Raw genomic sequence first — 16,905 nt, 5'->3', positions numbered from 1 at the left:
GATCCATCTACTGGGGCGGAGGCCTCACACCCTGAAGCCAAGAGCCATAGGCAGAGAGGCTGGCTGGAGCTGGGCTGTGGAAGATGTTGGGATAAGGAGAGGGGCCTTTCTCTTTACCAGGAGAGTAAGGTGGTTTTATGTTAGCCCAGCAGGGGGTGCAGGGGGCTCTACTTTCTGCCTCTGCAGCCCTGTATCTTTTGGCCTCCTGTACACCCTCAAAGAGCTCTCTCAACACTCAACCCAGAAAACTTTCTGCCTGGAGTATCTTGTTCCTCACCCTCTGTTCCTTTGGAGAACTCCCCATTTAATTCTTACCAGCCATACCCAACATCACCTCATTATGGAACCTCTGCCAATCCAGCTCCCAGCTCCCTGATCCACAAAATCAACCCTTCCCCTTCTCCATGCTGCAGGGCACCTGCACCTGTTCACTGGACTGGATCCTGGACCCCGGAAGGCAAAGACTGGCTCAATTCTCTTCGAGAAGGCTGTGGCCAGAAGAACTATTTGTGAAACTAAGGACTGATCCTTTTGGTGACTTCTCTCCAGAATACTCCCTCACGCTATGCCTTTCAGTGCTCATATGTAGTCTATATGAAACTGTATTCAATTTCCTTATATATTTGATTCAGTATTATTCAAGCCACATCTTTCAAACCCATTAGCAGAGACTAAAAACAACTCACTAGGGCCTGACTACCTTTTTAAAAAATGGAACCAAATGATGTAAAAAATACAAAGCTCTGCATTTAGCACGGCTGACTACTGCTTTGTGAGGCATTTGTACATTCACACATGTATTTCTAGACGTGTGTGTGCGCTGGGCTGCTGTGCAAATGGTAGACTCTTACTGTGGGCTGCATTCCAAAAACGTTTGATAAAAATTCTTCACTTTAGTTAATTTTTTGAATGCCAGTGAATTTTCCAGCCTGATTGCCATTTTATTTTAAGCAAGGATTGGATTTTCTAATTTTACTTTTGTCCTATAGTGCAAGTGTCTCAGCCTCGGCACTACTGACATTTGGGCTGGATCACTTTTTGTTGTGTGTGTTGTGTGTGTATTGCGGGGGGCGGGGGGCGGGTCAGGTGGTTCTTCTGCACATTGTAGGATGTTTAGCTGCATCCCTGGCCTCTCTCCACCAGTAGCACTTTCCCCCCCCTCGGCTGTGACAGCCAATAAATGTCTCCAGAAATTGCCAAGTGTTCCAATAGGGGGCAAAAGTCACCTTCAGTTGAGAGCTATACACTGTGGTACCCAAAATAATGCTGAGCATTCAGGCAGATTTTAAGACATGCATAAAATAGGTCTGAAACAAAGATCCTGTTGCCTATTGCAACAGAAGATCTGAGAAGCCTGATCCTCAAAGTTTCTTAATTTCCATCAGGTTTACAACCAGGTCCCTACGGACCGCTATCTGACTTCACAGAATGCCATCAGTCTAACCAAAGGATTTCCACGAGGGCTGAGTCCAGAAGGATCCAGCACGTGTTCAGGGTCAGAAGGTGTTCCTGGAGGCACCGAGAGAGGAGAAGGAATCCCAGCACTTCTGGCTGAAAGACATAGAGCCTTACAGCAGAAGAAGCATCTCAGGAAGCTCGTGGGGAAGGTTCCCACTTGGGATCATGGAGCAACAATCCCCCTGCTCGAAAAAGGAGCTACAAGCATCCAGGAGATGGGTGAGAAACGGTGTCAGGTGGCAAGAAGTGAGACTGCTCTTACCTGGAAGGGTCCGACCACACATGCAAGTGGAGTCTCTGCTCAGAGAGGTGGGTAGGGAATGCCAGGAGCACTGGACAGAGAATCCCGTGAATCTAGCAACACTATGGTGACTAACTGTGACCTAGAACTAGTCACATGATCTGGTGATATTTCAGTTCCTTATCAGAAAATTGTGGAAATTTGGCTAGGTCCTTAAACCACCTGCTGGTTTCAAATCCCATGATTTTGGTTGGCTTTGAACAATATAAAATTGCCTCTCTATTGGTCTTCCTTCCTCTCTGCTGATTTCCACATCGTAGCTATAGCAAGCCTGCTTAAAATGTGGATCAGATCAGATCATTCTGCTGCTCAAAACACATTAAGATCTTTGCGTCTAACTTAGAATAAAACCTAAAGGCCTCACCAGAACCTACAAGATTGGATGCGATCTAACCCCTGTCCTCGGGATACCTTTCTGACCTCATTTCCCATCATTCATCTCACTTACCGTGTTCCTTACTGTTCCTAGGATATCCCAATCCTGCTCTCACCCCAAGACCTTTGTACTTGCTGCTCCCATCCTAAGGAGGGACTCTGCTCAAATCTCTGTTGAAGGGAAAGCTTCCTTGGTAGCCTATCCCAAACAGCAGCTCCCACATCCTCTATACCCTCTCACCCCTTCTCTTCCTCTTAGCACTTATCATTAAAGACACATTATTTATGTATAATAACATAATAAACACTCATTTTATTATCTACCTGAGACTGATTCTCCCACACATAAACTCCACAAGGGCAGAAATTGTCTGTCTTACTTACTGCTAAGACCCCAGCACCCAGAAACTGCCTGGCATATTACAGGCATTAAATACACATTTTAAAAAGTGAATTGGTAAATGAATGTTTAAACAAGTGAAATAATCACTCTCAACTCAGAAAATAAATTCTTTCCTTTCCTGAGCATCATCAAGACATTTTGCAGATTAATGTAAATAATTGCCAGTGGTGATGTATGAAGCAAAACCAAACAAACAATCAAAAAAGGTCTGACTTAACTTTAAGTTGTTGGTAGCTTTTCTGATCTCATTCTTCTATTTTCCATTGTTCCAGTTCTTTCTGAATTTGACAGCCCTTTATTTCATTTTATCTTAGAAATTTATTGTCTTCAGTTCTTTCTACCATTAGGGTTCAGCATTGATTATAAGTCACATATTATTAAGATCTCAAATCACTGAAGATTTCAATTTCTGCTTGTGAACTTTTTTCTGATTGCAAAAACTAAAATCTAAAATTAGTTGCCCTCTCTCATTTTGGTGGGACTAGTTAATCATGGGAGAACTCAGTCATCTGAGGCAACGTAATGGCACTTCTCGGTTTTGTCCTCATTTCTACCATGGCAAGGAACTCCAAACTGACTTTAAAGGGCTCTTTGGGCTCTAAAAGTCTGTGAACTATCGCCATCTGCTGGGTGACTTGTGAACTACTGCCATCTGGGGCTCAGTCTTTGTCCTTCCTCCCAAGGAGCAGTTGTTGGTTATTCCCTTATTTTTGTGATCTTCAGAATCTGTTGGTCTCTGGAAGCCCTCCATGACCACGTGATCAAGACTACTGATGGCAGAAACATTTCACTGGGCCATAATGGACACACACATTTTTAAATATGGCAGATGCTATGGTTGAGGTTAGATGGCAACACTCTTGGCTCACCATGCAAGTGGGAATGAGAAGCCAGAACCACCCAAACTTCCACTGAGACCTGAGCTTCAAAAATGGATAGTTTCATCCTTACAGCTGATGAGGCTTGTTTTGTTTCGTTTTAAGATTTTTGGCTCAAAAGCATGTATGAACACCATGCTTCAGTATGGGTAGTATCCATCAAACATTCACTAACGGTTGAAATGGCAGGAAGACAGTTGGGCTTCAGACGTCGTCCACATCATGAATGGGCTGTACACGTTAGTTTATCCATCGATAAACACAGCAGAGAGATAACTAACAGTCCTGACCCGCCCCTCCTTCACAGAGACAGCGAAAGGCTATCTCCTGGACAAGCCAAAAGGTAAGTCAGGGGAGTGTCACGTGGCCCAGCTCTGCACACAATATTGAAACAATCTAAATGTCCATCAACAAAGAATTGGTTAAATAAATAGGGTAGAGCTTCACAATGAAATACACTGTGGTCATTAAAATTAATGACGTGGCTCTGTATTTATTTATATTTAAAGCTGTGTTCAGTGTTTTGTCACATAGGAAAAGTATATGTACTATGATTTCATATTGGATTTTTTGAAATTCTTTTAAACCAAATGATGATGGATGATGATAAACCAGAATGTTAACAGTGGTTCTGTCTCTGGGTGCTGAGATTAGAGATCATTTTCGTCTTGATTTTTTACATTTTTTATGTTGTTCATTTTTTTCCTCGTAACAATTATGGATTACTTTTACTATTTAGAGACAACAGCAAAAAAAAAAACCTACTTCTGCTCTGGGATTATGGCAATGGTTTCCTTCATTGGGCTTGCTGCTCTTGCCCTTGGCCGTCTACAACCCTTCTTTCACACGCCAGTGAGAGTGGTTTTGTTGAAAACTAAGTAAATTCTTGTTGCCCCTCTAGTCAAGCCCACCCCAACTTCCCTAGTCTTCCCGTGTCTTTCTGAGAAAAAGCAAAATCCAATGACCTCCAATGACCTCTCAGGTCTTGATCAGCCTCCACCAGCTATGAGCTCCTTCTCTCTCTGACCTCATGTCCTTCTCCTCTTCGCCCTCACATCCCCATCACCTGGCCACACAGGCACCCCCTGTTCTTCCATGAACACCCCAGGATGCTCCTGCATCGGGGTCTCAGTACTCACCTAGGGCACTCTCCCCCAGGGGGATGGCTAGATGATAGATACGTTAATAGATAAATCAATTGATCCAGGTATATATATCCAGAGAGTTCACTCTGTCCTTCTTACTGAAACGTCACCTTCTCAGGAGGCTTTCTCTGACTGCCCATCCCCATCCCTGTTTCGTTTTTCTCCATACTTCTTCCTGTTCACTTCTGCCCTGACCAGAATGTAAGGTCTGTGAGGCAAGGGGTTCCTTTGGCCTAGTTTGTTGACTGCTGAATCTCCAGCATCTGAAACAGTGCTTGGAACAGAGCAGGCATTAAATATTTGTTTGAAAGAGTAAGTGGATCTGTCTTAAAATAATTCGGGACATTGATTCTTAGAGAACAGGAATCCTGCTAACGTTAGGTATCAAGTTGAAACAAGGTAATCACCAAACTGGGCTCTTGCCCAGGTTCTGCCACCAGGTGACTTGGGAAAAGTTTCTGAGACCTTCTGGGCCTCAGTTTCCTCATGTGCTGAATTTCCAGCTCCACTAGTTTACAAACTCTCAGTAAACAAATCTGGGCCATGAGACCTGATAATCTCTTATGTTCAAGAAAATAATCTAAATAGGCAAAGATGGAAGAGATAAGGCTGTGCTCTCTACGAGCAAAAGACCAAAAAACAATCCACATTTTTGCAACCCATTTAAAAGTCACCATCCTCTTACTATCTGAGATGATACTATGGCTGCTCACGGTAGATTCCTCCTTCTGATCTACCTCTGCCTGGGGCCCAGGGCAGCCCACCTGCCTGGCTTCCCGCTGTGTCCTGCCCATTGGAGGCACCTGCAGGGGAGTGAAGGTGGGAGGAAGGAGTCAGAGTATTTGTTCTCCAACTTCCACCCTGGGAGGTTGTCATGGGACACAGCCCTTGCCGGATGGCCCTCCCTGTCTGTCTCCAGAAGCTGGTAATTGCCTCCTCTTGGTTTCCTTGCAACCACCCAAATTTGCAAACAGTCTCTTCTCTAAACTCACTTTATCTACCTAATTGCATGTGCTTCTGTTTCCTGCTGGGAGCCTGGTGACACTTGAGATCATTAGAAAGTCATCTTTTCTCCCTTGGTTGCTTCTCATTTGCACGCATTTGTTTCATATTTGGTTGTGTAATCAGACAAGACGCACCAGGCTCAGCCAGTATGTGCTGCGTCCCCTCATAGGCCTGTCACTGGGTCAAGCTGATTTCATATACAGCCTTCTCTGTGCCAAACCACGACTGGGGCCCTGGTCTCTCACCAGAGCACCTAAGTGATTCAGGGATTTAGATGCTAAGATCCCAATGGAAAATTATGTAAAAGCAAGAAGTGCTCCAAAGGAAAGAACAGAAAAGATTAACTGTGAAGTGATGCATATAAAGGAAAGAGAACAAAGCGAGTGATAGGGAGATAGAAGGAAACAAAAGGAAAGACAGTTAAGAACATTTGGGTATTACTCATTTCAACATATTCAAGTTTAAAACTCCACTGAGACGTTGCAGAATGAATAGTATTTGGTCGTTCACCACGGGGGCCGCGAGACTCCAGCGGACTGACTGAAGTGATGCTACAGTTGACACTAGGGCACCCCGAGTACCTTTTATTTTGGAAATTATGTTTTCTTATCATTTGTTTTAGTCTTTTTTCCCTATCTACCCAGAGGGGGTAAAACATCGGTGCACACATTATAAGGAAATGTATGGTGATGTAAGATGTACAGAGGCCTCAGAAGAGCAATTAATAGGCAGCAGGTATTTAAACAGCAAAGTGAACCATTCCCTTTAGAACCAATAAAGTTGCACAAATGAGTGTTACTCGGATTTACGCACGCATCGCGGCATTAGCAGATCAATAGAGTGATTACCGGGGAGGGCACCTGAAAGTACAATCATACTTGAAGTTATCTTTATGCACAAGCTGCGCATTTAAAATGCAGAATTTGTCTAAGCCGGGAGTGAAACAGATGCTTTCTTCTTCCTCCTGCTCACTGTTTTGTCTTACATTCAAAAGATTTACAAATCCACAAAACTCACCAATTTATAGCCCCATCCTAAGCTCCTGAAGCAAATGCCAAGCAAAGCCTGTTTCTCAGTGCTTCTGTCTGTCTGTCTGTCTCTCTCTCAGCACAGACCTGTCTGAATATAGTTAAGTCACAGGCTCTCCAGGTCTCTTATTTACTTCAGAACATTCATGTGAGCATTTAAACTGCAAGGATTTCTATCAAGGGGACAATTTCCTCAGGCTGCACAATGAATTGATTCCTGCCAATTTGGACCAAATTGCTATCAAAGAGAGGAGTCCCCAAACTTCCTGGAGAATCTCCTAAAATGTGGGGAGAAAACCCCAGCAACAGACTGCAGAGGTCAGCAAACTATGTCCCATGGGCCAGATCTGGACCCACCTGTTTTTGTACCATGGAAATAAATTTCGAGGCCCCAAATGAAGCCACTTCTGCCAGGGGACCACATCAGCAAACCAAAGCTCAGATGACTTTCATGCCCCCCAAAATGTGCTGCTTGACCAAAAATACAATCTCCAGGCACACCTGGTTTTCCTGGGCTTCACTTTTCTGCCCTGCTCAGACACTGCGTTGTTTTTCACAAAGTGAAGGTCTGTGGAAACTGCATCAAGCAAGTCTATTGGCACCACTTTGCCCACTTCAAATCACTGTGTCACATTTTGGTAAATCTTGCAATATTTCAAGCTCTTTTCACTATTATTATACTTGTTATGGTGATCAGTGATCTCTGATGTTACTACTGTTAATCATTTGGGGGCGCCTTGAACTGCGCCCATGTAAGACAGCGAACTGAACTGATAAATTTTGTCCGTCTTCTGACTGCTCCACTGACCAGCTGTTTCCCCATCTCTCTCCCCTCTCCTGGGTCCTCCCTATTCACTAGGACACAACAGTATTGAAAGTAGGACAATTAATAATTTAACAATGGCCTCTAAGTGTTCAAGTGAAAGAAAAGTCACAGGTCTTTCCCTTTAAGTCAAAAGCTAGAAATGATTAAGTTTAGTGAAGAAGACATGGTGAAAGCCGAGAGAGGCCAAAAATTAGGCCTCTTGCACCAAACAGTTAACCAAGTTGTGAATCAGAGGAAAGGATGGAAACTAAAAATGCTGCTCCCATGAACACATGAATGATTAAGCAAAACAGCCTTATTACTGATATGGAGAAAGTTTTAGTGGTCTGGAGAGAAGATCAAACTGGCCGTAACTTTCCCTTAAACCAACACCTAATCCAGGACAAGACAGAAAGTGAGGAAGCTGCAGAAGAAAACTTTGGAGCCAGCAGAGTCTGGTTCATGAGGTTTAAGGAAAAAGAAGCTTTCTCCACAAGGTGCGAGGGGAAGCAGCAAGTGCTGATGCACACGCTGCAGCGAGGTTTCCAGAAGATCTAGCTGAGCTCATTACTGAAGGTGACTACACTACACAACAGATTTCCAATGTAGATGAAACAGCCTTCTATTGGAAGAAGATGTCCTCTAGGAATTTCATAGCTAGAGAGGAGAAGTCAATGCCTGGCCTCAAAGCTTCACAGGACAGGCTGACTCCCTTGTGGGTAATGCAGCTGGTGACTTGAAGTTGAGGCCAATGTTCATTAACCATTCCAGAAATCCTAGGGCCTTTAAGAATTATGGTAAAGCTACTCTGCCTGTGCTCTAGAAATGGAACAACAAAGCTTGGATGACAGCACATCTGTTGACAACATGATTTACTGAATATTTTAAGCCCACTGTTGAGACCTACTGCTCAGAAAAAGACTCCTTTCAAAATATTACTGCTCATTGACAATGCACCTGCTCACCCAAGAGCTCTGATGGAGATGGACAATGAGATTCATGTTGTTTTCATGCTGCTAACACAACAGCCATCTGTAGTCCATGGATAAAGGAGTAATTTTGACTTTCACAGCTTACTATTTAAAAAACACATATCGTAAGGCTATAGCTGCCATCGATCGTGATTCCTCTGATGGATCTGAGCAAGGTCAATTGAAAACCTTCTGGAAAGAATTCTCCAATTGAGATGCCATTCATAATTCATGGGACAAGGTAAAAATATCAACATTCACAGGAGTTAGAAAGAAGCTGATTTCAATCCTTATGGATGACTTTCAGGGGTTCAAGACTTCAGTGAAAGGAATCACTGCAGATGCGGTGGAAATAGCAAGAAGCTAGAGTTAGAAGCGGAGCCTGAAGATGTGGCTGAATTGCCACAACCTCATAATGAAACTTGAACAGGTGAGGAGTTGCTTCTTATAGATGAACAAAGAAAGCGGTTTCTTGAGATGGAATCTGCTCCTGGTGAAGACGCTGTAAAAATTGTTGGAATGACAACAAAGAGTTTAAAATATTACATAAACTTAGCCAGTAAAGTAGAGCAGGACTTGACAGGATTGGCTCCAGTTTTGAAAGAAGTTCTGCTGTGGGTAAAATGCCATCAAACAGCATCGCATGCTGCAGAGAAATCATTTGTGAAAGGAAACCTCAATTGAAGTGGCAAACTTCATTGCTGTCTTAAAGAAACTGACACAGCCATTCCAGCCTTCAGCAACCACCACCCCGATCAGTCAGCAGCCACCAACACTGAGGAAAGACCCTTCACCAGCAAAAAGATTACGGCTCACTGAAGGCTTGGATAATGGTTAGGAGTTTGTAGCAATGAGAAATTTTTAAATTAAGGTAAGTAAATTGGTTTTTAGGAGATAATGCCCTTGCATACTTAATAGGCTACAGTATAGCGCAGACAAAACTTTCATATGCACTGGGAAAGCAAAAAGCTCTTGTGACTCGCTTTATTGTGATACTTGCTTTATTGTGGTGCTCTGGAACTGAGCCAGCAACATCTTCGTGGTCTTTCTGTATCCCAGTCAGCCAATCCCCAAACGCCAAGCCAACCCTGAACTCTGTACTTATTTCCTTCCCCCCTGTTCATTTTTCACTTTCCTCTTCTTTGTTCTTCATGATTTACCCTATAAAAGCTTCCCACCTCCCGCCCCATTGGGCAGTCCTCTAGACCTTTGAGAATGGAGACTGCTTACATCATGAAATGTTAAAGTTTGTTATCACCTAAACTGTCATATTTAATCATTTTTAACAGTACATAAGTTACAAAGGGTTTTTACATTCTTAAATGGCTGATAAAAATGTTTAAAAAGGAATAATTCCTTGTGATACATAGAAACAATATGAAATTCAAATTTCTGAGTCCATGGATTATTAGAACACAGTTACACACATTAGTTATTGTCGACGGCTGCTTTCAGGCTACAACAGCAAAGGTGACCCAAAAGTCGCAAAATATTTACTCCCTTGCCCTCTCCAGAAAATTTTGCTGACCCTGTCTAAATAAATTTTTAACATTTAGAAAGTTAAAATCAAACAAATAAAAACTAGAGATATAGTTCTATAACTTTGTGGAATTTTTTTGCTTTTTTCCCTCTTTGCCTGAGTTCAGAATATGCTTGAGTGATGAGAGATGAAATTATGCTGTTAGCATAGTTCATTGTGGCTTGCAGTTTTAATTCTCTGATGTCTTCTAAGTCTGCAGTCTTTTAAGACTAACCAACCAACCAAAACCCATTCTAATGATTCTACTTAACCTAATCAAAGAGTAACCCTGGTCACTTCTGATCTTCCATTTCTGTCTGGAAACTTTTTGCCCCTGACCCTTGGTTTCTGAAATCTGACATTCTAATGCCTTTGAGGCCCAAGAGCACAGCTCAGGGCACTGAGTCATAAAGAAAAAGCGACTGAGCGGCTGGTGGTCACCCAGGTCAGTTACACCATCCTTCGGGATTTATGCGTGGAGGAAACTGGTGTAGACATCTCTTTCAGTGGGGAGGGTATAGCTCAGTGGTAGAGTGTGTGCTCAGCATGCATGAGGTCCTAGGTTCAGTCCCCAGTACCTCCATTAGAAAGGTAAATAAACTTAATTACCCCCCAAAACAAACAAACAACAACAAATTTTTTTAAAAAACTCCTTCATCTTGAAAAGTGGGCAGATGTCATAATCTGTTTCACAGGGATTTCCTCAAAATAATCTTGAAAAGTAGAAAATACTACCTGTCTCAGACATTATTGTACCCATTTTAGAGATGAGGACACTGAGGCCCAGAGAGATTGTGACTTTCTCAAGAAGGTCTCACAGCAATGTAATAAGAGGACAGTTCTCCTGGCCCTTGGACCCAGATATGGCTGCCAGATTTGCTCTGGCCAAAGGTACAGTGTTGGGGAGCAGTGAGGAGTTTTCAAAGGTTGTGAGGACTTTATATTTACAGGCATTTGCCAAAAGAGGCAGCAGGTTGTACGGGAATTGCTAGAAGGATTTTGGAAGAAGCTACTTCCAGTTCCTTCCTGAATGCTTCTGCGCCTTCCCCCAGGGATGCCACTGCCTCCGGCTCCCACCTGTTTCCCCTCTGCTCACTGCTGTAGCCAATTCAGGGCACTGCTGCCAAATAGGAGACTTTGTTAGTGACTGGGGGTAAAGGAAATCTATTTTGCGACTACATATATGAGAACATGTACCTAGGAGGCCTAGCATGCTGAGCTGGTCCCTGGGGAGACAGTCAGGCAATTAAAAACAAAGGCCCAAATCTCAAAGCAAAACTGGGCAAAAGCCAGATTCACAAATAGACACTAGCGTGACCAAGGGCATAAACAGACACACACCCAGCAACAGCTGAACAAAGCAACGTCTGAGTAAGCAGGACGGTAGAGACAAGAAAAGTGAGATGGGGTGGCAGGGGAGGCGAGGAACGTATGGAATCAGGTTTGCTGAAGAAATTTGATTGATTGGGACTAGAGTGGGTTGTCTCAGCTCAGAGGAAGTTTCTGAAACTGTTGAAGAAAATGGATTGTGGGGAGAAGGGCAAGACGAACACCAAACCCAAACGAAGCACTTCTCACTCCTCCATACCTATCTCTGAGGACCCGAGACCAGAAGCAGACTTACGAGGACCAGGGAGAAAATGTACTCTAATTTAGCATAGAAATGTTAAAGCTTATTCTAATGATCAAGAAAGAACACAGGAGTAAAATGAGGGTTTGATTTGAAAGAGATGGGAAATGTCTCTCACTTCCTCACCTCCTTTATCCGCAAATGGTATTCTTCTGATCACTGAAATCTCTCTCAGAGGCCTCCTTTCCATCCTTATTGCCTTGAACTTAAACTCTCTGGGTTTGCTTTCTCCCTCCTTCCCTTCCTTCCTTCCTTCCTCCCTTGAAGCTCTACTTTTTTTCTTATTTGTGTCTCATTGCAATTCTGGGAGTTCAACTCTGCCTATGAATCTTGCCCATAGAAAACCCACTCTCTGCCTGGTGGGTTTCCAGACTAGCTTTCTCACTGCATCTTCTCTTTGAATTTCCCAGACAGTGGAAGCAGCGAGCTATCCAGGCTCCATAGTCATCACGGGCCCTTAGCTTGTGAAGTCACATTCAGTCACTCGATCAGTACTTATTGAGAGCCTGCTTTGTGCAGGGTGTTGGGAACGCAGCCCTGAATGAATCATTTTGACTCCACTATGGAGCTTATCCTGGAGGGGGAGATAGATAACTAACAACTTCAAACAGTAAAAGGGCTCTAGAGAAGCAGGGAATGGGGCCGAGGAAACAGTGTGTGGAGTTTAGGGGAGCCTGTCTGGGGGACTGACATCTGAGCTATGGTCTAAAAGAAGAAGTGGGGAGGTGATCAAGGGGTCATGAAAAGATCTGGTGAGAAAGAGAGTTCTAAGCAGAGGAAACGGAAGGTGCAAAAGCCCCCAGGGCAGAAAGGAGCAAAATGACTTTTGCTGGGAACAAAAGAACACCTTCTACTGGGGACCGCCCTGAGGATACCAATTTCACTGCAGTGAAAAACTTATTGGTTCTTTCTCTGCCTATATCAGGAGAACAGAACATGAGAAATTAAATGGTTTTGGGTGGTAGGACCAAGCTCGGTTCCCAGGGAAGGTTATATAAGCCTAGAGTTGGTCACACATATGAGTGATTTTTCATTTCATTTCATTTGTCTTTGGGGGGAAAAAAGAAAACACATGACTTTCTGACTTCGGCCACTTCTATTATTTATAGTTCATGTCCTTTATTACTTGTTCCATCTTTCTTCAAACTAAGCTTGGGTCCCAGAGAAGTGACCACCAGACGGGGCAAATACACATCTTATTACAAAGCCACATGTGTACCTGTGTCCATGAGGCTCCACAGAGCCCCCTGCTCTGATTGGCTAATTTATAAGATCAATCAAAGGAGGAAAAGCATGCCATAGAATAATAGGCAAATTATAATGTTTTTGGTATTTCTTTCTTAAGGAAAGAAGTACAGTAGGACAGGATAAAGAGGGAGGAGTCATGAGAACAGAACAGGCATTAATATTTATGGAAAGTCCCTGCTGAGAAAATGGAAGTAAATACCTGGTAATGTCTTTATTATTTAAGGTCTGAAATGACCTGTTTCTCATTAGGGAACGTGGACACTAAAACATCTTAATTTTCCCTTCCCGTTCTAGTTGTAATGTTGTGGAACTGAGATCAGATGTGGACATTGAGCCCTCACCGCTCTTCACACAGGCTGAGCAGCAGTTAAGGTCCCTGGGCCCTGGCTTTCAGTAACTACCTCACAAGAGCACCTGAGGTCAACCAGTTGCCCCAACTGAGCAACTAAGCTGCTAACAGAGTCTGGTATTGATGGGTCTGGGCAAAAATCAGTGCTTTGTGATGGGTTATTTTTTTTTAATGAAAGGAGGTAGATACAGGCCTGAAACAGGCAACAGAGGAGCCCAGTGACTGGTGGTGTCCAGGGTGGGCTCTAAGGGTTCCCACTGGGCCCTCTGCGCATGGGTGGTCAACCTGAATGTCTATTCTGAGGTTCGCTGTTCAGGAAGCAAAATGGGCATGAACCAAGGAAACATCCACGTAGGAAGGACCTGGAAGCGGGGAGGAGTGGGAGCAACGAGAGAGGGGATACCCAACATGCGGAAACACTAGTCTCACAAATCCCTTCAGGGCAGCATTCAAAATATTTAACAACTGGCGTGGCTTGGGTCTAACCCAGCACAAGGGCTGCTGGCTGTAAACTCCCAGGGCTGTACCGATGCTTACCGATAGAATTTAGTGCCTACGTGTATGTTTTATTTGCCTTTTTCCATGTACAATACAACCTCACAGGTTTGAAAAGAAAAAAATTATTAGAGGTTTGTCCTGTGCTGTCAGAACTTCCTGAGCCCATGGATTCTCCAAGGATGGCCCCCTGTAGTTTAACTGCTGACCTTACCTTTCACATGCTACTTCACAATAGAAGAATAAGAACCTTCTTTAATTTGAATCCCACTCAGAGAAGTGGTTTAGTGGTCAGCCAAACCTGAGTTCAAATCCTGCCTTTACAACTATTATTCCTGGCAAAATATGTAACCTTTCAAAGACTCAATTTTTAAAATCAATAAAGTGGGAGACTATTCCTTCAGCCCAGGGTTTTTGCCAGGATTAATAATGGGGGTTTCCAGGTAAGCGCTCAGGGCAGTGCCCACTCATGGGAGGTTTTCCCAATGGTAGCTCTGATATTTAGAATTTACTATAATTCTGATAAGGGCTATTTGATAAGTAGGAATTTTTACATATTGAAAAGCAGGTTTGGGAGGTAAAATAATCATCTAGACAAACAGCAGAATAAGAAGTGTGAAATGTGCCAGAATACAGGGTTTTCTAAAACATTAGAAACGATCATGACAAAAAAATTACAATTGAAGTACCAATGACAGCACATGTGTATATATTTAAGAAACCAGCCATCTAATAAACTTGGTTTCTGTTATCCTGATTTGAGTAACCATATGGATGTAAAACAGTTGAATTGTATTTATTTCAGAACATTTCATAATTGAGAGTTCTCACTGAATTGGCCACATCCCCTGCACACAATTACTTCAAAATGGTAAAGTTTTACTTCACATAAGAGACCTGTTGCAATGAAATGTTCTGTATCTGTAAAGAATTTTCACATACCTTATTCCACTTAATTCACAAAGCTGGCATCCACCAATGGGGAAATAATTATCAGAAACTCCAAGACCAGAGTAGTGTTTCACTTTAAAAAGAAAAAGTTCAAGAGATGCTTCTCCCGAGGCCCCCTCCCCTGACTCCAGTCTCCACACCCACATCCAGGGCCAGCTGAGTAGTGATAGCTCCTCCTCCGGCTTTCTTGCCTCTGTGGAGGAGACCCTAAAGGATATGAGGTAAGTGAGCGCGGGCCAGCTCATAGGATGGGGGCAGAGGAGTTCGATGCTGGGGAAGGGTGGGTGGGAACACAACTCTGCCTGCAGAGTTTATAAAGCAAAAGGACAAAGTACATGTTTCCAAAAACAGTCAGACCCTGAGGACTGCCTCCACTACTGCTGCCCTGATTTCTGACCACACAACACAAAGTTTAGCCGAAGAATACCATATGGATCTCATCCAGCCAGAGGAGAAGGAGGCCCTCTTTCAATCTGAAACAAAATTGTTACCATTTTTTCTAGAAAGGAGGAGCTCCATCCTTTGCCATGTAACTGGGGAGTTTTAGTTCCTAAATTCTAAACAAAAGCAGTGAAACAATTGCCGAGGGACCATTGTCACTGTGTATGTACGGGTGTGTGTGTGTGTGTGGTGTGACCATGCCGTATCCCCGTATCTCCCAACAATTCCATCTGAGGGACGGAGGCCTACCGTTCAAGGTCAGGGTAAGAGCTGTTTTCAGAAGAGCCAAAATTCCTAGGACTTGGGGAACTTGAATCTATACCCCTGGAACAGAAGGTAGGCACGGAAGTCAGCTGCAGGTGTTGTGCGAGGAGAGGGGAGGAGTTTACTCAGATCACCTAACCAATAAAAACAGGGCTCTGTGCTGGCCAAGGGAAGGCCTCTGACAGTGCTAAGCAGGCTTCTTTTCTGAGCTCCTTTCCCAGGCAAAGGGGACCCAGGGACGGCAGGAGGGCTCTTCAGACACAAGAACCTGGCGGAATTTATCGGTAAAATTGAAAAGATAACAGTCTTCAAACAAAAAATGTTCTGAGATCTCCGCACTACAGAGGGTCCTGGGTTTATTTAAATGTACTCCCTACTTCCATAAGACAAAGATTTCTAAGGCAGATTGGCAAGGTGGTCTAAGAAATCTAAATGTGGTTCTTGAATCATGTGGGAGCTTCTGAAACCCGAGACCATCATCAGAATCTGACTCTTCACAGAATCCCCAGGTGATCTGATGAACTGGTCCAAGTTTCCGCCCACCCCCAGAGAGGGCGCTGTGACCGACGGGAACCTAAGCCATCCGCCAGACCCCCAGCTATATATCAGCACGCTAGCAGCTTGGATTCTCCCTGACCATCCTTCAGAGAGGCTGATTTTACTTGAGCATCCTTGATTTGTCGGTGAAGACTGACTCCGAAGAGTTTTTTTTCTTCTATGATTCTGAGATGAATCCTTTTTTTTTCCATTAAATGAAAAGAGGGTGGGGGGAAGGCACACCATCTCTTTATGTGGTCTATTTTGCACTCATGAAAGAAAACTGACCTCAAACTCCCTCAGGATAATGCAAAAATAAATCTTCTGCTGACCTCCTGTACACAGAAACAGCCTGTCCCTGTTGAGCGCCTCTAACTTCCAAAGGGCTGGGAAAACCACAGCAGGAAAGGCTGAGAACAGCCCCATCCCAGGCTGCCCTTCTGCAGGGCGCTAAGAAACCTCGGTCAAGTGGGTCCTCAGGACACAACCCCAGCATTGCCGCTACGTCTGTCCTTCAGAAGGGCCGTGGTACTCACGGGCGGTTCGGATGGTGTTGCTGGGCTGGCTGCGGGGGCTGGGGCCGTGGGGGTTCATGGCCCTCACGGCAAACTGGTAGTTGGTATCCGGATCAAGGCCCTTGATAACCATGGAGTCCATCTGGATCTGCTCTTGGATTAAGGTCCAACTCTTGTCGAAATCTGGCCTTTATTGATTAAAAACAAAAACAGAACAAGAAGCAGTAGTTCAGGAACAGCAGAGCAAAGGAAAGCTTGCGGGCTGGGTAAAGTAACAGCGTTTGAAATCTGGGAGCAATACTTAGAAAAATGAGTGAACATTTCCTATCTAAAAGTCACTCTGATTTTAAATCATAGGTCATCATTTTTAAGTCCTTGCTAATAAAAACAAGCATATCATTTTTAGGGCCATGGCTTCAAGATCACCCACTTTCATGGTGAAAAGATCCCCAAATAGGAGTTTATTTGCAAGGACTCTGTCTTCCAGATGTTTCGTAAACACGCCTTCCCCTGACAGTCCCCATTCCCACAGGTCAGGAGAGCACAGATTCCATCTAGTCACAATCTGTTCACAAAACAAACAAATA

At 43.8% G+C, this 16,905-nt stretch overlaps 1 protein-coding gene across 3 annotated transcripts in view; it reads right to left on the bottom strand.

The window, feature by feature from the left end:
• EGFLAM (EGF like, fibronectin type III and laminin G domains) overlaps window positions 1–16,905 on the bottom strand; it is a 161,899-nt gene that overhangs the window by 58,826 nt on the left and 86,168 nt on the right. For all 3 annotated transcript variants that reach the window (XM_032471204.1, XM_032471203.1, XM_006185144.3), the window contains exon 7: window positions 16,340–16,506. In XM_032471204.1, coding sequence (XP_032327095.1) covers window positions 16,340–16,506 — 167 coding nt within the window. The remainder of the gene's footprint in view (window positions 1–16,339; window positions 16,507–16,905) is intronic.

Source organism: Camelus ferus, chromosome 3 (assembly GCF_009834535.1).
Source record: "Camelus ferus isolate YT-003-E chromosome 3, BCGSAC_Cfer_1.0, whole genome shotgun sequence".
NCBI lineage: Eukaryota > Metazoa > Chordata > Mammalia > Artiodactyla > Camelidae > Camelus > Camelus ferus.
Note: the sequence above shows the minus strand (reverse complement) of the source record. Positions and strands in the feature narration are given on the sequence as shown.